We start from the raw sequence: 22,344 nt of genomic DNA, 5'->3' as shown, positions 1-22,344 counted from the left end.
AATAAGCTGTACATTAAATGCAAATGTAGACACCTTTTAGAGCTACAGCAGTGATCCTGTGTAGTCTTTAGGTTTCAAAATAAAAGGAATATTTTGTGTTTACACTTTGTACTAATTCATTGTGTTTTGTAAGCTGCCGTCCTCAGCGCCTGTTTAAAAGGGTCAGTGCATGTAGCTTTGAATGTTTGTTTCTGTTAATGTGTCAGATCTCATGTAGTACACAATACACTTACTATTCCACACTACAGTGCAAGATGTATTTTGCTAATACACACAGAGTATGAGATAAGATTGTTGTCACTATAGGCCATGGGGATGAGAGTGATTTCTTTAGTAATTCAGTGCCTAAAAGAATTAACTGGGTATTAAAGTAAAGACACAATCAAATGCATTATGTGGACCAGGGCCTTATGTGGACCAACCCTTTTATATTAGTGTGGAAAGGCACACATACTGTGTGCCTCAGGACTCTTCTGACAGTGTGGCGATGGCATGGGGCGTCTGTAACATTTACACTCACTGCAGGCAAGGATAGCACTTTGCCCAGAGGGAAGCTTGATGGACTGTTTTACCTGTGCACACAACACTCTGTTGTAACTCTCTACACTGCATTGATCAGAGGAGGGGGAACAGTGCCTCTCAGTATGAGGGATAAACAGCATGGGACATGATTACAACCTTGATATTTACTCTCCTACTCTGAGTAAAGTTTGAGTTAGTGAAGAACTGGTACAGAACCAAAGCTCCCTCTGGGCTGAGAGTCGTGTATTATGGTGGCAGCTTTGAGGTGAACCTTCTGGCCCATGGTGGAGTGGTGTCTCTTAGGAAATGAGGAAGGCCTGCTGACTGAATTACCGTCATATATTGAAATGGCCCTTGGCAAGGATGAGTTTGATTTTGATCGTGTGAAAAAGGATAAACACATAATTCCAAAAACCATTTATTTTGCTCTGCTATTATAATTTGCACTGCTAGTCAAGTCGAACACTTATTTCCCTTGATTATGATTTTTTTTCTGCTTTCTAATTTGGTGAACAGCATTTGCTATTTTCTGGACAGCTATCCTGCGTATCACGTTGATTTACTCTGGTCCCCGGTTGTGGTTGCAAAAACAGCAGTCTGCTGCACAGAACAATCATGCTATGTTGTCGACTGAGACTTTGCCTCTCTCACTTTACAATGGCTGACATTTAATCAGGAGAGGAAAGTGACCACTGGCCTACATTTTCCTTGAATGTTTGTCTTACCTTTCAATATAACCACCCTCCCTCATGACTCTGATCCCTTTCTTAAGACTGAAACTCAGGTGATTTGTTTTCTTCTTCCTCTTTTTTCCTGCAGATACTGAGGGATATCTACAGATTACTTTCATGCTCCATCTGCTTCCACTTGGTGATAATTTGAGCACTCTGAGCACAGTGTGGGGAAAGATCTGACAAAAATGCATGCCATTACTCAGTCACTAAAAGGCTGATTCCTACTGAGCTTCAAGGCCCAACCCTTCGTCCCTTGTTGTGTTATTTAATTTGAACCATTACAATCAAACACCTGCTATGTCAAGAACTGTTACTTCACATTGGTCAGCTGCATATCTGTTTCTGGACAGACCAAAATAGGGGTCAATAGAACTTGGATTTGATGAATAGCTGTGGATGTAATTAGCAACACTGTCTCAAGTGCTCCCAACAGCTTTAACGACACTAACTGATGGGCTTCAATGTGATACTTAATCCACCTGCCCCCGTCAGACAGCCACATGGTTGGATGGGCAGGAGTGTCTCCAAAGCTGTCTTTTATTATTCAGGTCCACAAACTCCTCTATCAGTTATGCATGTGGCAGGCAAATCATAAAAGCTAATGAGGCAAGGAATGGCAAACCAACTGGGCCACAATAAAGAGAGACTGAGTATTCCTCAAGGTTTAGGTCTCATTTTGAGCCCTGCCAGATGAAATAGTGAGCAGCTTCTGCAGCATGCAGAATGTTTGAAATTAGAGACAGTGAAAATGAAAGTTACGGCAACTACCTCTGAAGTGTTGCTTTCCTGGAGGTAATTCAAAGGTCAGGGATATCCCTCCTTGGACGACAGATCTGCAGTCAGAGTGGAGAATAAGAGTGACGGACAAGAACCTGATGCATCAAATATCTTCCTGAAAACGTTTATCAAAAACACCTGTACCACAAATGGCATTAGACCACATGCATCCTGAGATTGTGAATTTGTAATCCTAAACATAACATTCATAGAAGAATAACATTAACATAGCATTCAGAACAAATCTGCTTACTTTACACAGAAAATAGATTCTTCTTTTTCAGAATATCAAAGCTCCTCTGTCATCCACCCCCCCCCTTTATCTCTCTCTCTGTATGTGTGTATACTGAAGAGAGAGAATCAGAGAGGGAGGAGTGAGAGAAAGCATATAACAGTGCTGGTTCCTGTGTAAAAGATGCAGAGCAGAGTGGCTCCAGTTTGAGTAGAGAGGGTCTGAGCGGTAGACAGGCTAGAATTTGAGCCACAGCTGCAGTCTTCATCCACCGTTACATGCCACTGACAGGTGTGAACAGGGACAGGACCCAGAGAATGTCACTGCCGCGTTCTTTAAGTCACTTGGACACTTGCATGCATACAGGAATGAGACTGCCTTTGCACATTATGTAAATCATATTGACAGCATATCTAATGCTTTTATTAGGCAAATTTACCCTAAGGTCACATCTGTCCATGGCAAAAGATCAGGCCCTGTAACAGGATCTTAAAACAACTCTTGTCTAAAATAGCTTTCAGAAGGAAGAAGGAGTAGCTGACATTTAACGTCTTGAGACAGCGTATCAGGTTAGGAGCTGCACTTTTGTCCATGAAAAAGGAGGTGTTATTGATTGTTGTCTGTGAAATTAGCCATTAGACATGACTGCTGTCTGAACCTTTCTCAGAACTTTTCAGGTTCTATGTGATCCTAATTGGGAGACCATCCTTTTACTATGGAGTGGAATATTGCAGCAACATTTTAAATTGCCCAGAAATAATAGAGTGTGCAACAACATTAAAAAAGTCTGATTCCACCCTGGACATTTGCATGGCAGCCAATAGTGACGGCTCCAAAAGATTTGGAATGAGCCGTAACACCCCCCTATTCATTAGTTGGGATTTATTTCTGTGTGGCATTAGTGGACACCATTCTAAACTAATTTGAGGGAAATTGGCCTCCAGTGTTTAGGGCACACAAATGGAGATTTTAGAAAATCCAGAAAACTCTTTTCACGGTATGATACCCTGTGATGACAGAGGATTGTATGCATAGTTGCCATTCTTGGAAGGCCCAGGAGGCACTGAGCTACCAATAAAGGTCAGATTTGTCCTCTGTAGTGATGCTTTGTTGTCAGGGTTAAAACAAGCCACATGCATATTTCATTAGTTTGGGCTGCTGCAGAGTGCTTGGCAGCATGCCAAATTGAAAATGTATAAAACATAAAGTATTTCCCTCATGAATTAATATCCACGTTAATCATTTTTTACTTCTCCTTTCGGGGATATACTGTTTTTTATTTTCTCATAAATGCTCCTTGGGAGCAAGTTCTAACATAAAAACTTAAATTGAGGCTTTAACGTTTACTGTAAACCACGGAGGCCAGTGGCCTTTAAAAGGAACACTGACCTGAGTTTATTTTCAAATAAATGCTATCTCTTTTTCAATCAGCCATATTATCACACATCTATTTTTTCATATTACAGTTTGCATGCAGATCAACAAGCACATACACACATGCACAGACATGCACACCCACTCACACAAACATACACACACATGACTTGAGCCATCTGTGAGAATCACAGCCAGATGAAGAGTTTGCTTTGTAGAACATCTCTACAATGATTTGTATATTCCCTTTGTGGGGGTGAGGTCAGAAGTACATGTATGTGCAGCGAAGCAGGATGGTTTGATTATGATTCGAGTGTACACTTCTCAGGTTAAACCTTTCTCTGTATAAATGCAAACAGAGAATTCAAAGTCAAATGAGTCCTTTTATAAAATGGCTTTGACTGGTTACTCTTCAGCCCATCCACTGTCTAGACATTGCACATTGTATATGTACAGTACATTAAAATCAGTTTGCCCTCCTTGGAGAGATAAACAAATTGGTAAGATTTTGACCTATTTCAACATTTGTATTAATTAATTGTTATTATTGTTGTTTATGTACAGTGGGTGCAACAATTTACACTGTAATGGGTTTCATAAGTTATCCAATAGTATTCCATTAACTTCTCAATTTTTAACAAAAAAAAGGTTGCAAATAAAATGTATATTTGTATTTATATTAATATACTGAAGAATATATTAACATGCCAAAAATATATTAATATACCAAAACTCTTTGGTTGATTGCACTCATTTTACGTTTAATTTCGGGATTTTCCAAATAGGCCCTTATGGTAACCCAAAAACATGTAATTTATTGTAAGCCTAATTAGTGGGGAGTTGGTTTTGTCTTGATAAACTAAAGTAATTAGTCATGGATTTGTGCACTGACATCCACTGAGATAGCAGTTGGTAAACATCTATCAGGGAGGATTTTCCCCTTTACATTTTAAACAGCTTTAGCACAACAAAAAGAAAAAAAGTATTACTTTTAAAGACAGAACATGACATTTACACAAAATAATACAACCTTTTCAGCATACATTCATTTATACAAAAATGCATTGTGCATGGTGAAGTCTCCACAACTGGGAGAACAACTACAGAACAACAAATTAGAAAGTTATGGACTGGACAGTTTATATGGTACTGTGCCACTGGTATGGTATTACATGTGTTACATGTTCTGTTTAAGATATCATCTTGAAGGGATTGTTAAATTGGTCTCATTGGTTTAATGGCCTACCAGATGAAACATTTTAAACAAGATGTATTCCTTTGTTTGCCAACAAAGTCAGAGGAGACAGTAACAGAGAAATTGGTGTAATCACAGAGTGGTTGTCCAGTGTTTCCTTATCAACCCTGGAAAGGCAAAGGGTTGAATTGATTTTTTTGGAAGTGAGGTACATCAGCAAAGACATTGTACAACTTTAGAGGGATTTGTCTAGCTAAGCTCATGAAAAATTAAGCAATGACAACTCAGAAAGATCAATAGTGAGCACAAATCAGGATTTTTGTCTTTCCACAAGGCCCCTTAATACAAAATGGTCTTGCCTGAAAACATTAGATCAAAGACAACATTTATCCCTGTGATGGAAGATTTTATTTTTTATTTTTTATCTGCCTTTGGAAACTTCTCAATTCTCAATGTTTATTTTACTTGATAGTTCAGTGTGAGGGAATTACTTGCTCAATTGACATTTTCCCACTAATGTAGATTATTTTACTGTCTAAGAATATGGTGGTTTAAATACACAAATATAGCAATGGGAGGTAGAGCAAAATGTATCACATCAAAATCTTCCAAGGTTATGATAAACGTTGTTTGTTAAACAAAATTTGGAATTGGATGTTTGTCAATCAAACTCATTCCTTTAAATTACATCAGTATAACGGTCTAATCAGCATTTAACGAGCCATGTTACATAAAATCAATACCTCCCTCGCCTCACTGTGTGGGAATGCAGAATCTTCTGCAAGAATTGATAATAGGCTCATAAGGAGGTTGGTGGTCAATACTGTGCTGCAGTCATTGGATGAAGAGTCCTGCTGGATGTGGAGGAAGTGCTTGCCTTCCAAGAACGGAGTTCAATGGCCCTGCTGAGCTCTGAGCTTTTAAAACGAGATCTTTGTTTGTGTTGGCTAATCACATATTGATTAGAGCAAAGCAATAGAGCTATATAAGGATGTCCAGAGCAGATGTCAGATGTAGAGGCTCAGAGGAGAGCTTTACATCTCACCTGATGAACCCTCACTTGACTTCTTGTACAAATGGATTACAGAGAGATGCACAGAAGATAATGTGCTATTTAAGCTATTTTTACTTTACTCTTTTGCACAAAAAAATGCCACATGAACCTACAAAAAGTTATCACGGAGGGTGTTCTGTCTGATTCCCCACATCATAAATGTGAGTGTGAACATCAATGCATATGCAGCACCCTCCTACAGTACGTCTCACTAATTGTCTCATTTTATTTATGGAACAACATGTCAGAGAATATCTCAAAGCCACATGGTTGTGTGGCCATGGCGACAGTGTGATAATTAAATGGGACCAAATGATGTGCAACTTGACTGTGATTCTACAGAAAGATTTCTTTCTATTTCACAAATTATGGAACTATGAATCTGTGGTCATTGACAGTGGAGTGATTGAATGAGTCAAAGGTGTGTGTAGAATTTGTATTAGCTAGTCTCGTAGAGTTATAGCACAACCTGGTGGTAAAAGTACACATTATTATAACCGATTAAAAAATGTAAATTATTTACCATTTGATACCTCACAGTATTACATCACATTTGAAAATGCAATTAACTGTGTAATGAATTGTCCAATTAAGTACTCAAGCAATGCATAAATGCATTCCATTTGTCATTTGTAAGGTTTATGAATCTGCATTATTGTTAACAGTCTCACATTACACAGTAACAGGAATATTTTATCAACTGCATCTATTCCAAATAAAGGTTTGTAGTTCTTTTCAAACTGATAACAGTAATATTCTATTAATAATTGTACTGCTATGTGCTCTCATTTCTTTACCCTGTTACAAAATAAATCACTCGTCTGTTCCCTTCTGGGCTTAGAACTGGTATGAGGGTCCATTACATGCAGCAGATAATTGCGTACAGGAGATCATTAATAACAATGACCCTGTTGACTTTTAAGTGCATCATCAAAATAATGATATGTCATCAACAGCCAGAGGGGAAGACACTATGCTCTGTGTGCAGCGAATCCAGGGCAGGGCTTCCAGAGTTGACAAGCATGACAGAGAGAATGATTGTCTATGGCATCTTATTACAATGATGCCCTTATCAGATTTACTCTAACAGAACTGGTGTGAATACATACACATGTGAATTCGCCCAGCAATATGAATTATGTGAGTTATTGAATTAATAGGGTTAAAGCACAGACACATGTCTGGTGAAGGCTTTTATAAGACTATGAGAAGAGTACACTGTTTTACTACACAGCCTAAAATATTGTACATGACTCTATACCAGTTGTAAAGAAAGGATTGTACTGTAGAATCTTTATTGGATTCTTGTTGTGTTTGCTCTTTCACTCTGTTTGAGTGATAGACTGTCTATCACTCAGGTTCATGTCTGACATGTTTTCATGTGGATATCACAAATGTCATGGCAATCTTGATGAGTACCCGAGCCATAGTTCAGGTGTTTTTTTGTCTCCTCTAGAACTACTACTTGTATTGTCACCTCCACAAAATCAATTTTCTACAGTGGATTGGCAACATGTTTCTCTTGTTTTTCATGCTCAAACCCGCTTGATAGATATAACGTTATGGAAAGTGTCCGTTTGGTTGGTGGACACGTGTTTGACAGTCGACAGTGAAGTAAAGAGTTTTGTGACATATTGGTCATATTGTAATATAATTGTATTAATGCTTGAATTTCCTCCACTCATCGCCTGTACAGTGTTAGCCAAGCATAATGGAATTTGCATCTCCTGCAAATTATTTTCCACAGTACATTTTGTCAAAGTTCACTTACACTATGCAACTAAACTATTGGTCTACTCACTTTACAATTTTCGCTTTTAGCAATAAACTACAGATTGTTTTTGCGACCTTAGTGATGTCACGTGCAGGATAAAGAATTGGAAATATATTATGGAAACTACTAATATCATTGATTTCAAATCATGCCTTTATCAAACCCTACGTCACGATTCCGTGGAACAACTACATCTCCCGAAAAACCGAATGTCACATGCCAAAAGCCGATTGGTTTGTTGGTTGCAGAGAACGTGATCAAGTTGCACCAATAGCCACATACTCAAACAAGAGAGACGTAAGCATCCAGGAAGCGGTAATGCTCAAAGGTACAACGTGAATGTCAACTCTTCAAAATTGACAAGCCAGAATGTAGAAAAAAAACGAATGAAGCCTTTATTAAATGAATGCATTTTTGTATTTGCCAAATTGAAACAGGTCAATCGATTAAGTCGCTATAATCGCAGTAGTAGACAAGCTAACTTGCTATAATGTTACCAGCTAAGGTGCGTGCATGTGTGTTTGTAGCATCTAGAAGAATACTGAATAGTTTTAGATTTTACTGCCAGAAAACAACCCGAAAACAACGAATATGCGAAGCAATTTCAAGCGTAGAAGTTGGAGCACACATTACTGTCCAGGTACTTTGTTGTTTCCATATTGTGTTAGATCCTCTTAACTTGCTACTTTATCTCACTACAGAAGGCTAGCTTTAGGATAATATGTCGTCTTAATGTATTATTATTTCCATCGCAAGGGATGGGTTCGTTCTGTCAGACTACAGAAGGATAACTTGTTCCTTCACGTGAATGATGGCAGCTCATTACAGTCCCTACAGATTGTGGCCAGCTCAGATCTGAATGACAGGTGGGAGCAATATGTATTATTTTTTTCCTTCATATATCTAGTTAATATTGCACGAGACACTTCAATTGTCTATTCTGTTCTGAAGACTGCTCACATTTGGAAGCGCTGTGGAAGTATCTGGAAATCTTGTCAAGAGTCCCAGTAGAAAACAAGATGTGGAACTTCAAGCAGACCAAATACATGTAGTGGGAGAATGCAACCCTGTTGTAAGTATCTGCCCATACAATATTTAGATTATCAATGTATTTGATCAAAATATCTTTAATAGGCCTACATTAACATAAGCAATAACATAAACCGAGAATACAGATTTTAAAAGTAATAGAAGGATTATAGCACATGCCAGACCGGGAATGAAAAAGGGTGCCAAAAAAGGTTATAATTAAAAAAAGTGTCCTAGATACCTAATCAAAAGCCTTGTGTTTTTCACTATTGAGTGGGACAAACACAATTATCTTTCTGTTGCAGGACTTTCCCTTCAAAATTAAGGAGAGGCATAGCCTTGAGTACATAAGGCAATTTCCTCATCTGAGATGTAGAACTAATGTATTCAGCTCCTTGCTGAGAATACGCAGTGAGGCTACAGCAGCAATCCAGTCATACTTCAAGGTAATACTTATAGTAGGTTAGTATAACTAGCTTTTGAATTTATTGTGTATCAATTTTCCCCATAATTGTATCTGTATTTGTGCAGGAAAATGGATTCATCCAGATTCATACCCCAGTTATCAGTTCAAATGATTGTGAAGGAGCAGGGGAGCTTTTCCAGGTTGAGGTGAGTATGTCTTGTATAGATAAAGGATGCCTTTTCATTTTGGCTAACAGATGTTTCAGCTTAACCAGGCTGACATGTCCTTCTTACCACAGCCTTCAGGCCAGGGAACAGACCAGGATAAAGAAAACCCACACTTCTTCTCAGTCCCTGCTTACTTGACTGTCTCTGGACAACTGCACTTGGAGGTGATGTCTGGGTGAGGTCCGTACACCGCTATAGCCACAAATAAAAACATGTCCCATTATATTTACTATCTTTACCCAACTAAGTCACATTTAAATGTTCACTCAAAACTCTACTTGCATCACATTACTCCTGAAGGGCTTTTCCCAGAGTTTACACATTTGGGCCGACTTTCCGAGCAGAGAACTCTCAGAGCAGACGTCACCTGGCTGAGTTCTACATGGTTGAGGCTGAGATCTCATTCGCCAAATCTTTAGCGGACCTCATGAAGGCAAGTCCATGGCCCATAGATGATTTTGATATTGGGGTGTCGGGGACAATTGGGTTTGCTTGTCCTTGACTAAAGGACTGTTTGATATGATAGCAGAGAATCAACTGGGTAGTAATATCTTCATTATATTAATAATGACTCCAACTTTGAAAAGTGCATGAAAAGTTTTGTATTACTTATTTGGGGTTTCATTATTCAGATCTCTACCAATTCAGCCCTACAGGTCCATCCTGTTACCTGGTGTCTAGTTTTGCCTAAAAGCGGATACCATAACTGATTCACTGACCTGGACCCCCATATTTTTTCCAGGTCATGGAGGACATGTTCAGATCTACTACAGAACATCTCTTAGCAAATTGTCCTGATGATGTAGAATTATTTCACAAACATGTGGCACCTGGACAGAGGGTAAGGAAGTGTCATTCTGATAGTATCTACTGTATGAGTGTTCCATATTCTCTCAATCTCTAAATGTAATTACGTGCTGTTTCTCCCAAGGACATTGTGGATCTTATGTTGAAGAAGAAGTTTAATGTGTAAGTCTGTATCATTGTGTATTCTATTCATAGTGAAAAAGGTTCAACCTTTAACCTCAACCACTTTAACATCCACCAACTGAAGATCATTGAGTCATAATGTGATGGCTTTCTTTCTTTCAATTAGGATCACATACACTGAGGCCATAGACATCCTGAACCACAGCTCACAGAGGTTTTCTTTCAATACAGATGTAAGTTCATACACTCTCTTTGCTCTATTTTGAAGGCATGCTATACAATACTTTCCTTATCATATAAAATTATGAACAAAATATTGAAATACTAGATTATTTGATGAGCTAAGAATCTAACACCGTAATTAATACTGACTGTCTTTCTGTGTCAGTGGGGTTGTGACCTTCAGACGGAACATGAAAAGTACCTGGTGAAACATTGTGGCAGCTTACCTCTCTTTGTCACCGATTACCCCTATGAGCTAAAGCCTTTTTATGCAAAAGACAACCAGGACCATCCTAAACACACAGTAAGGCTCTTTGTAAATCTGATTGAGCTGCTTTGAAATACACTTTCATTGTTATTGTTGTTGTCCTGGTTGGAAAGTGAACTGTACCTATTTCAACCATTACCATTGTGGGTAAATGTAATGAACAAATGTAATTTGTAGTTACCCGAGTTTCCATTGTTGTGTGTCTTGAGGCAGCAGCAGTGGACCTCCTTGTACCAGGAGTTGGAGAGCTGTGTGGGGGCTCCCTAAGAGAAGACAGGCTTGAGCTCCTTAGGACTCGTCTGGCGCAGTAAGAACAGTGTGCACACACTTACGTTTTCATATACAGTAGTTCCCACACAATGTATGCTTTTTGATTGTGACCAGAATGTAAATAAACTAATGTATTGGCATGTGTATTTTAAGGGCTGGATTGGAAGAAACATACAGATGGTAATACACGTTTTTCTATTGTGAGTAGACGTGATTTACATAGATGTATTATTGTATGAACCTCTGACTGTTGTCTTTTCAGGTATTTGGATCTGAGGCAGTTTGGGTCTGTCGCCCATGGTGGGTTTGGAATGGGATTTGAGCGATACTTGCAGTGTGTACTAGGGGTTGACAACATCAAAGACGTTATTCCATTTCCAAGGTTTTCCCACTCTTGCCTTCTGTAAACTGCAGGGTGTTTTGTCTCTTATTGCATTGTTTTCCGTATGTTAGAGTATTGAGTAAAAGCAAACCATTGGAATTTGTATGTTTATTCATTTTTGAAACATACGGTATATGAGAAAATAATGTATATAATTGATGCTTGTTTTTACTATATAGTGTACCAAACTGTGGTGTACATTAGAGTTTGAGTACTATGTCAGACAATTTAAGGGTATATCCACTAGATGGGGTCATACAAAGCCATGTCAATTTTCTCCCAGTTGTGCTAATATGTTTCATCTTGTCAATAGCTAATTATAAACCACAAAATTACAATAAAGAAATATTCTAACAACTTGGAGTAAAGATAGTAAATAGGCTATTTACTAAATGTCATTCACAAACAGACTCGCAACTGTATTTACTTTGCTTAGGGGTCTGTTTCATAACCTGCCTAAAAGTACCTTTTCATATACGTTTCAAAAGTCAGCATCTAACAATAGCCTATAATTATTCGGCATCTTATTTTCAATTCGCTGTTTATGCATTATTTTACGTTTCCTTGTTTTTTTTTAATTGTTGTGCGTAAAGAAGGCAGCTCTTCCCATCCTGATCAGTTCATCCTATTGCAGCCCATCCCTTTACTTTAGTGGGCGTGGTGTGAATTGGAAAACAAACTGCAGACACTCAACATTACTTCCTACATCACTGGGTCAGTTGGTTTACCCGCGATTTGGTGTTCACTGGTCCTGCGTGATTCCCGAAGAGTCCTTTGCGCGCCGGAGTGGGAATCCGTGCGCGAGGTCAGCGTGACACCAAGGACAACACCCCTTCGACTCCAGCCTTTACTAAATGGGGAAGCGGACTGCACCAAAGTCTGACGGAGTCCAATAGCACTGTTTCTTTTTGCCCATTGCAAGATCTGGAAACCAGTGGGACTTGTATTCATAGTAAAATACATCAGGAGCTGTTATAGGCATCGGAAGAAACGATTGAAACATGAGCGGTGGAGAAATCGTCTTCCAAGGTTGGCTAAGGAAGTCGCCGCCAGAGAAAAAACTAAGAAGATATGTGAGTAAAGGTAGTCTTTTAACAGTTAGTGATCTGCAGCCGTCTCAAGGTACATTAGCTAACATTGAGCTAAAGTGTAATGTTTATCACTGAATCGGAAAAGCCGGCATTTCATGCTGTGAAACTAAGGATGCTTTTCATAATAGCAGGTGCACCAAACTGCTATTTAGAGAAACAACGTGTTGCCTCATCTTCTCATCTCTCCATTGACACACCACATGTGTAGCTAGGTAGGTTAAGTCTAAACGTACCTTATGGCCACATTTCATAATTTTTCGATAGAGGCTTCTCTCAACGTTGCTCTGTTTACTGTGGACAGCGTTTACTCCCATTCTACTTCGGACAGTTATCTCCTCACCAAATTATTAGGCACATCCCGTTGTTTTTGTAGATGCCGATGCCAATCGTACATATTATTTATCTGCTTACCTAATTTGGCCTTTATGGTAAATTAAGATAGACAAGATACTCTATTGTCATCAAAACTCTCAGCCTTGATTCGGCAAAAGTGTCATGACCAAACTTCTGAAGTTGTCTTCTGTATATTTCTACCCTGCTAATTACTTCTTATATTAGGATTGCAGATAAAGAGCTTTATGGCATAATCTGATAAATAGGCCTACATATACAGTATTACATGTGTTTATATGGTGCTGCATTACAAGGTCTCCCCAAGTTCATATGAGCTGGCTTGGCCATGATGTCATCTTTCTGTTTCATCTGAAAGTCCATCCTTGTATGTCTTCAAATGCACACTTACTGGCTTCCCTATTGTCTTCCACTTAAAGCCAGCCAGTGTTGACACAGGGACCACCGGGGTCAGTAGGAAACAGCAGCTGCACTGCCACAGACGAGAAGTTGACATCTACTATTGAAATACTGTATAAACAGTATTTATGGTTAGAATCAACATTGCCAGGCATACGCCATAGGTTTGTTTATTGGCCTAGTTCAGATGAGAGGGTGGAGTTTCTTGCTCCTAATCCCCCTCCCCACCGTATCCCAGCCTCAGCCAATAAACAACCAAACACACAGTCTACACAGACACTGCATAACAAGATGGAATGTCCAGAACAGGCAAATTTGTGAACACCGAAATTAACCCATCAAAAATTCCTTCCACTTTAACTGAGAGAGGCAGCATGTGGACAATGCAGCCCTTTTAGACAGCAGTATTGCTGTCATCTGACTTGCTCGATATCCTAATGTTAGGAGATATTTTAAGCAACTGCAGGCTCTTACAGACCAGTGCCAAGGTGTTTTTCTTAGGCTTACTCTGAGAACACAGTTATAATGATCAGAGTGTCCATACTGGGCTAACTAAATTGGTTTCCCAGGGTTACTACGTAATCTTCTGTGAAAACTGAAAGCTCCACCACAACTATGACATGCAAATGATTGCAGAGTCACAGAGCAAAACACGAGTGACAGTTGAAGCCCAGCAGCAACAATTGATGAATGAGTGTAGATGTGTTCCACCATAAAAATTCCCCCCTTTGTTTGGTTTCAAGCGCCTTAAGGTCTTATTGATGACTCATTACTATCAGCTGTCATCTTGTTGCCTCACATTCACATGAGCAGTGTATGCCTGTAGTAATTTACAACGGTGTTATGGAGATGTCTAGGCCTTCTTATACATACACACACACACATACACGCACATACTCTGTGTCTGGATAAGGCAGAGTATTGTTCTGTATGACAGAGCCCCTATGAATCACATGTTCGGCGGAGTTTGATTATCTTTTTGGGTACCGAGGCAACCGACATGGGCGGTGTTTGAGAGCTGGTGGGAGTGGTCTGGCTCCCTTTGTTGACTGCCGTCCAGAATAAGCAGAAGGAAAATGAAAACAACTGACTAATCTAACACATGTACCACACGGCTGCCCCCTTATGTCTGTCTGTTAATCACTCACTAGTCAGAGACAATGTGTCATACATTACTGCCTCCTGTAAACATATACATTAATTTGCATTTGTTTATAGTACGTTATAAATGGAATATCTGAATAGTCATCAACATACTAATAATGTCATAGTATATTACTTTCTTTGTGGAATAATTGATAATCATCTGTAAATGTGTTCTTTCAACTGTGTAATATAGAGTTTACAAAATGATGTTGTCACAAAACATGGTAGTAATAATAGTGAGTAGGGGAAGTAGGGGATGACCTTGGTGTTTCCCATTACAAGGCCTCACTGTTTCCTCTTCCTAAGATGACAAATGTCATTCATTTTTACTGTGGTCCTTGATCTGCTGGGAGATCCTACATTCCAAAAACAATAAATGGTATGGACAGATATGTAAGGCTGACATTACTTACATTTGTGTCTTCTTCTAATGGAAAATCCTAAGATGTTTACAGTTCTAGAGTGGCAGTCGAACATCCAACCGTATGGTTGGTGAGAGCTACCCACGTCCTGTCCGTTGTTGTGTCTGACATCCGTTCACAAACATGTCTGTTCACATAAGGCATTGGCACATACCAGACAGATCATATCGGCAAAGTGATGCTTGCTTCTGCTTTTCTGTGTCACCATTTTCAAAGCCCTCAGTGTGTGAAGAGAAAGGACGGGGGTTGAAGGCTGTGAGACAACAGGCTCAGGCCCACTGTCAGCTGCTGGGTCGGGACGGTGGGTTGGTGTTGTTTTGCAGAGGGGCTTTGGGAAGTCCTTGCCCTCAGAGTTCAGCCCAGAACGCCTCCCAGTTCCTGCTTTGACAGACACACAGCTCACACAGACATTTTCCTTGTTCGACTTTATCTGTGAGGCTTCAGATTTCCACTCCTTGTAAAGTCTATAGATTGGGGTGTCTTTTATGACTGTACTAAAAGTGTCAGATTAATTTTTGTTAATTAAAAAGATCTTCATATATAGGGAATCTTACCATTAAGAGGTCTTTTCTTGGTTTTTAATAGATTCCAAATGGAAAACTGACTACACAGTATAGCCTAGGCCTACCTGTAGAATTTGATAACCAAAGTAACATTAATGAACAGTACCATAAATCCTAAAATCCCAAAGAATATTTTCTGTCAGAAGACCTTGACTCCGTCCATTTACGAAGAAAATCTCTTGATTACCGGTCTGCTTTTAGGTTGTGTCTTTATATTTCCTGTCCTTTGCCATGAACTAAACATGTTTCTGTGTGTATCCTATCCAAAACTTAATTATGGGACCAATAGCAAATGCCAGACTTCCTTTGGATGACACCTACAGGAAATGGTTGGACAGAGATCCCATGATAGGAAAATGAAACAAATTGGTCTGGGCTTTTATTATTATAATATTTTTTTAAAAATAAGATTGGTTGATCACCATGTTCTATATTAGTTCTCTGTTTTTCTGCTGAAAAAATTGATCCTATTGATTATTTTCCTGCAGTCTGGACCAGCTATTTGAGTATTTTTTACTGTCAGTCATGCCATACAGTGGACACATACTTTAATATGTAATTTTTGGCTAAGATTAGTAATTTCAGGGACATGTCTGAATTTCATTATTCTGGACCTTTAATTACATATCAAATCCAAGGTCATTGTGGGGTATCAAGTCAATGTCCTTTGTTAATGTCATATGACTCTTATCAGAATTGGCTTGTCAGCTATGGACTCAAGACTCTTGCTGAGTATCACAGGTTTTTGGGAAAATAACCCTATAGAGTACTCAAGTACACTGTGATGTATTCTACATAAGCTACAATTGATTAATTTGCTCTGTCATTAATTTGTATTCTTTAAACAACCATGTCATAATGCCATTTTTTAAATAATTATTTCACACATTTGGTCCTTAGATTTTTTGCCAAGATGAAACCCACAGAACACCCTTTATACATCTGATGCTCAATCTGTCATCCTCTTAATACGTACATTTACAAGCCCGGCATCTCAGTCCATTAGCCAATTGGACAAGGCATGATCTTCAAGAGCTGTTCTTTTTATTGCAGTGGAGGTCAGATATGTCAGTTTGTTATAGCAGTTGAGGGCTCTCTTGATGATGTCATGACAGGCTCCAACATGATGTCAGCTTGAAATTAGATATTACAACCCACACGTGTTATCTCATCCTCCTTGGATACAATTGGTGAATTAGATCCCTGCTGTTACTGTGTGTGCAGATTGAAAATGCCAAAAACACATAGAAACACACTTGTGCAGTCAAACAATTAAAACCAAACTCTCATTACCGCATTAACAGTGTTTTTTTGCGGATTGGTGATTATGAGTTAAGTTCATCACACCACAGAAGAATGTTTTGTTAACTACCCATCCAAATTCTAATGAAAAAAAAAACAGACAAGTATGTTAAATTAGGTTTTGAAATTGTGAGAAAATCAGCTGTCTTCTCTGCTTGAGGGGGGCATGTCGTCTGAAGCATCTGAAGCTCCGCCCCCTCAAATTTATTGAATTTAGCAACAACAGCAACACTAGCTAAATCACTTGCAGATATCAGAACAGACTTACCTGCAGTCTTTATGTGTTAATTATTTTGTCTTTGCCTTGTACCAGCTGAGTAACAGAATGCAACCGTCTGTGATCTGACGTAGATCGGTCGCTGTGACGTAGATAGGTCGGGTTTTGGCTCCGCCTATACAAAACCTGAGCTCAAAACGGAAGAGAAACTGTTCAACGGTGAAACTCCACATTTCAGTTCGCTCAGTTCACATTCAAAGTTTTTGCGCTTTGCACATGCTTTCAGGAACTCATTTCACACGTATATAATGTACTGAGAAGCAAATCATGGAATTTTGCTTTACAGCATCTTTAACTGTGAATATGCATGTTTTTGGCATTTGCAATCAGTACATAGTAACAGCAGTGATCTAATTCACATACTTTATCCAAGGAGGATGAGATCATGCCTGAGGTGGGTTTTGATTGTTTGACAGCACACATTTTTCTGTAGAGAGAGCCAGGACAGAGGACACACGTTCAAACACAGCCTATTAGTAAACAAAGACTGCACATTTTCAGTACAGGATAAAACAGGATGTTCCCTCGGTGAAGGGGCAACTTTTATGTCGGTTGTCGTGAGAATATATTCAGTAGGCTATGGATCTTGTAGGGTAATATCAGATTTTTTGTTTATTTGTCAGCCTATTACAATGTATGTTTTCCATGGTCTGTCTAGTCAAAAATGTCCACCATATTAATTTGCGTATAAGTTGTCACACTTTTAAATATATTGTACTTCTGATACACAAACTATAACCATACAGTAAAGCAGAACAGCTCTCCCTGTAAAATAGCTTTTAAAAAGTAGGACAGTAATATGAACTCAGTCAACCAGTGCCTGACATTATTGACCCCTATGGGTGTTGTGTGCAGTCACTGTTTACAGCTCTAGGAACTCTAATTGGAGAGGCTTCCAAAGAACAAGGCCACGCCACTGACTGCTACTAGCAGGTCTACATCAACATGTTTCTGTGTTGTCTCCAGTGTACCATTCATAATAAAACATAACATTTTGCTCAATGAGACAAAGATGTGTCTGATAATCAGAGGCCCATTCAGTTTCCCTTGCATCAATATATCTTGCATACTTACAAGGACTCCAAATCCACTGACTTCTCAATACATATTGAGAAGTCCATGGATTTTATACCATATTGAAAACTGTATTTGAATAGTGTCATCAGACTCTAATAACTTACAGATCCTCCCTTAGAGTGGCTTGAAATTGAAACGCTGGCTGTTACTGTGGAGGCATATTCTTGTTGATGTGTATTTGTAGAAAAAACATGGTGCAGATGATTTATTCCAGTCAACATACATGAATGGATTTGACTGTGGTTCTGCTAGCCACAGGGGCAGATCTAGACATTTTCACCTGGGGTGGCATGGGATGGTTGAAGCATGGCATGGAGGCGTGGAGGGAAGGGGGACACGATGCCACCTTAAATTGATAAACATTGTAGTTTAAATGATGCAAATAATAATCATATTAATATCATTGAATGAAATGTGCTATAATTGACACTTTGCATGGGGAGATTGGGGTGGGTAGTCTTTTTTGCTGGGGTGGCAGCTGCCACCCTTTGCCACCCCTCAGATCCGCCAGTGCTGCTAGGTACTGGTCTGAGGTGAAGTTAATGGGATGCCGTAAAGCATGAGGGCTCTGATGACATGACAAGCTACATCTGCTATCCCCACTTCTCCACTTCCTGATAAACAATACCCTCTCCACCCATGCAGTTCAGACAGACACAGTTCAGTGTGTTTTCTGCTGTTGTGTCTCACTCATGTTTTCTCACTTGTACAGCTTTTTAACCCAGAAACGACCCATATACTCTACACAGGCTTTGCTGTAGCTTCTAGCCAGTGAAATGAGATGCTCAGAAAGTGTGGCACATACAGATGCAGGCTTTCTAGAGCAAAGCAGATGGTGGGGGCAGAGGAAATGACACAAAGAGTTCTGATTAAAGATAATGCTCCCCGTTAGTCAAACTGTCAGGGCGGGCTCAGTATGAATGAGCTAGGCCTTTCACCAATGGGAGGACAAGACAAGAAATTACTCTTTTTTATGAAAGTGTTCAACTGAGTTGAATGGATGTTGATTATATCACAGCACATATGTGTGGAGGTTTACCACAAGCTAGTGTTCATATTATGGGGATATTCTTTGAATGAAGACTGCAGGTCCCAATAAGAGCCTCATAAGAACATCTGTAGAATAGGATTTTAATCAGCCTATTGGTATCATGTGAGAACACATGAAATAAAACACATTTCTTTATTCCCAGATTTATAAGATTAGCATTCCATCTTGAATGTAGTTTCTGAATTGCAATGTGGACCTTAATAATTCCATATGGACACCAAAGACATTCCAGTCAGGGGGAAGAAGGGAAGATATGGTCTCTATCCTTGAGAAGTCCCTTTCTTAGTGTGGCCACTAACAACTCCCTTCTCACTTAGCAGAGCCAGCGTGTGTCTGAACTGGTGAGAGCAGAGTCTTATCTGCATGTGTTGTATCTCACAGCTGCCATCTTTCCAAGGCCACTGTTATGACTATAGGGAAACCCGAGCAGTTTAATTCAAGTTGCAGTGGGAGGCTAATGCGTCCGTTGGACGTAAACACCTGTGGTTTTATGCTCTCAGCAACTCTGTTTAACGTCTTTTCATGTTTATTTCCTTGGGCATATGGGACCATGCCATGTCCAGCCCAACAGCATCTGGATCTCTTCAGACCAGAGCAGAGACAAGGTGAAATAGCCAAAAGAGACAGAAAACGGTAATACGTTGTTGGCATACTGTTTGTCTGTGATTATATTTGTGAGACAAAAATGTGTTAGCGATTTCACCACAAGCGTATGATCGAAAGACTGAAGCAGCTGTCTGGTTAGTGTCACACATGTAAAGGGACTGTGAGTCCTGTGTAAACCTCCTGGTATCTGAGGAACCTTCTGACTCTGTCTGTGGCTGTGTGGGGTTTATTTAAACCCATGCTGTTATAAACTGATGTCAGCTATGTAAACATGGAGAGATGACACCTGCTTGGAAGCAGTAGAGAACCAGACAGACACTGCTTAATCCAGATGTGTGTGACTGTGTGTGAGTGTGCGTGTGTGGTTGTTGTTTTGTTGTTGTCTGTTACAAAGTTTGTGTTTGATTGTGGTTTTGTTGGTTTGTAGCTGTACAGTATGTCATATTTTGTCACTTTTTCTGGTGAGGTTTATTGGGCAGATATTAGGCTAGTTCTTGTCATAGAAACTATCTCCAATAGAGTAATATTTTTTTCTGCATTCTTGAGGTACAGAACTAGAAACAGTAAGGTTGGGGAATTATTTTGTTGTACTGCTACGCATTACCTCAATGATGACTTAATTCTACTTTAACATTAAAAAGTATCTAAAAATAGCCATATTGTTACATCCCTGTTTTTTCTGAAGCTCTCTGTTCCTGGAATGTGACTGTCATGCGATACCCTATTGATTAGCACTAGATAGCTTCAGCTCTGTTGTCACAATCTGCAGCTCAGCGTCCTAATAACAAGATATATTTCCTTCTTAGTAAGAATGCTCCCTCGGTTTAAGCTGTTTTGAAGGGACATTTTCACGTTGTCATTGACAAAGGCATTAAAGAACTAAATGTTGCTGTTATGTTGCTTTCAAATGTAGTACAGGTCATTGGAACTCAGCCATTCTACAATATACATTTCCTAAATGTCTAAATACATGTTTAAATGTTTATATTAACTAAATAATACAAAATGCTATTGAATGTGTCCAAACTTTTGACTGGTACTGTATGTATGTGGCTTCTATTGTCCTATTGTCTATCTGCTAAGCCCAGTGTAATATCTAATGTACAAGATAAATAAGGAAAGTGATAAATGCTGGCAGTTGTGGAGGTGGGAGTCCTCACCAGACTCCTGAATTTCCAACAACAGTGACGACACAGAAAAAGGGATACTTGTTTTGTTTTTGATTTCATTTGGAGGGCCCGTGGAATTTTCCATGTAGTGTAGGAGCTTTCAGAGCAGACAGGACTGTGCTGTACTCTCTGGAGCAGCTGGGGCCTTATTGACTGAAACAAGAAACTAAAGGGCTTGGATGCACCCTGCACCAACTCTTGTATCCTGGCTCTGCCCACTGATGGGACCTAGTCCACCTGCCCACAGTAAAAGTCTCATAAAATGGTAAAAATATCTCATAAAACAAATACACATAATAGTGGAATGCCTGCATATAGGCTTTCAGGTTTGCTGAGTGTGGCAGACTTACAATATGACAGCAGGCCTCTAAAATAAGAGAAGGCCATCAAAGGTTGGAGGGATGTCATCCTTGAGATGCTGTTGAACTTTTGAATGGAAGTGACATTGCAGCAATGATTGTTCAACCATCCTCCACTGGCAGCTCTATGGAGGTAGCCTATCAGGGGGATGGAGAGACACCGTGATCCCTGAGCCGTCACCATTCTGATCTCCCCATGGGACGTGTAGTGGGGGCGGACTGCTGATATGCTGTCACCCAGACCAAGGAGAACCCTGGCTCCTCTGTGACCTACATAATGGAGGATGTCAGCCAGAGCTGGAGCCTGAGCCTGGGGCCCAGACTCTGATCTGCTGAAGTCAAGCATCCAACATCACAAGAATCAAATCACTTGTACGCAAAACACGACCTTTACAAGTCACTGGTAATGAGGACAGTGAACGTTCTCAAACAATAGGTCTTAGACCAGACTCTGCCTGGCTCTGTGACCTTGCTGTTTGTTCAGCTGTGTGCTTCTGCCGCAGGTACAGGTGAGCAGGTAGCAGGTTGAGACTGAGAGCCACCTGCTGTGTGTGTGTGTGTTTGTCGGTGTGTGTGTGTGTGTGTACTGTATGTTTCTTCTGTGTTTGAATGGGAGAGGAGGTAAACAATTGACAGTCACTATCCTCACTGAAGGTTAAGATGACCTTTAACTTGGCCATTGTACCTGTTTGGTTAGAGTGTTTGTCTATGCACATGTGAAACCATGTTGACTGATATCCACCTTCTGTGTGTTGACTCAGCCCTACAACTAGACTCTCTCTGTGCCACTCTAATACTCTGCTGACACACCCTGTATAATTGGTTGGAACACAGCCAACAGTGACAACTAGGGTGGAGCACCAATCAAATTGAGTAGAGTAGCATAGTTGACTAATGAGTTTGGGCTCGCTGACATTCATGCCACCCAGCAGAGTGAAAACATGAAGGTCTGACTCAGTGATGATGATACACAAACTGTGGATTCAATGAGCAAAGTTTCATTTAATAAAAAATACTGGAGTTGTTTGTCTTTATCAATACGGTATCCTATTGGTTCATATACAGTCATTTTATGTTACTTTTAGTGTTGTTTTTTTTTTTTTTTTGCTTCTATAACAATATTGTTGTCCTCGGT

At 39.6% G+C, this 22,344-nt stretch overlaps 2 protein-coding genes across 4 annotated transcripts in view; both read left to right on the top strand.

Annotated features, from left to right (window-relative positions):
* Nucleotides 1-7,952: 7,952 nt before the first annotated feature.
* On the top strand, nucleotides 7,953-11,753 carry nars2 (asparaginyl-tRNA synthetase 2, mitochondrial). 2 transcript variants are annotated; one of them, XM_084674374.1, is made up of 15 exons: nucleotides 7,953-7,990; nucleotides 8,190-8,302; nucleotides 8,419-8,528; nucleotides 8,614-8,734; nucleotides 8,997-9,137; nucleotides 9,223-9,303; nucleotides 9,396-9,499; nucleotides 9,625-9,757; nucleotides 10,067-10,165; nucleotides 10,256-10,293; nucleotides 10,421-10,487; nucleotides 10,643-10,780; nucleotides 10,954-11,051; nucleotides 11,168-11,194; nucleotides 11,277-11,753. In XM_084674374.1, exons 1-15 carry the CDS (start codon nucleotides 7,981-7,983, stop codon nucleotides 11,419-11,421), a joined length of 1,425 nt encoding a protein of 474 aa, XP_084530500.1. In that variant the 5' UTR covers nucleotides 7,953-7,980; the 3' UTR covers nucleotides 11,422-11,753. The 2 variants fall into 2 exon arrangements, with proteins under 2 accessions (XP_084530500.1, XP_084530499.1); XM_084674373.1 differs by having other exon boundaries at nucleotides 7,959-8,302.
* Nucleotides 11,754-12,047: 294 nt separating this feature from the next.
* gab2 (GRB2-associated binding protein 2) overlaps nucleotides 12,048-22,344 on the top strand; it is a 30,204-nt gene continuing 19,907 nt past the window's right edge. The window contains exon 1 of one of the 2 annotated variants that reach the window (XM_084675094.1): nucleotides 12,048-12,469. In XM_084675094.1, the coding sequence (XP_084531220.1) occupies nucleotides 12,398-12,469 (72 nt within the window). In that variant the 5' untranslated portion in view covers nucleotides 12,048-12,397. The remainder of the gene's footprint in view (nucleotides 12,470-22,344) is intronic. The other variant, XM_084675093.1, reaches the window with a different exon arrangement.

The sequence above is a fragment of the Hypomesus nipponensis genome, chromosome 15 (assembly GCF_054491055.1).
Source record: "Hypomesus nipponensis isolate SF chromosome 15, ASM5449105v1, whole genome shotgun sequence".
NCBI lineage: Eukaryota > Metazoa > Chordata > Actinopteri > Osmeriformes > Osmeridae > Hypomesus > Hypomesus nipponensis.
Note: the sequence above shows the minus strand (reverse complement) of the source record. Positions and strands in the feature narration are given on the sequence as shown.

Bases quoted from the DNA above. Each gene is read 5' to 3' on its own strand.
- nars2 (XM_084674373.1), top strand. From the start codon at position 8,153: ATGTTACCAGCTAAGGTGCGTGCATGTGTGTTTGTAGCATCTAGAAGA. The intron at 9,138-9,222 runs GTAATACTTATA...GTATTTGTGCAG, and splicing joins CAATCCAGTCATACTTCAAG to GAAAATGGATTCATCCAGAT. The intron at 10,781-10,953 runs GTAAGGCTCTTT...GTGTGTCTTGAG, and splicing joins AGGACCATCCTAAACACACA to GCAGCAGCAGTGGACCTCCT.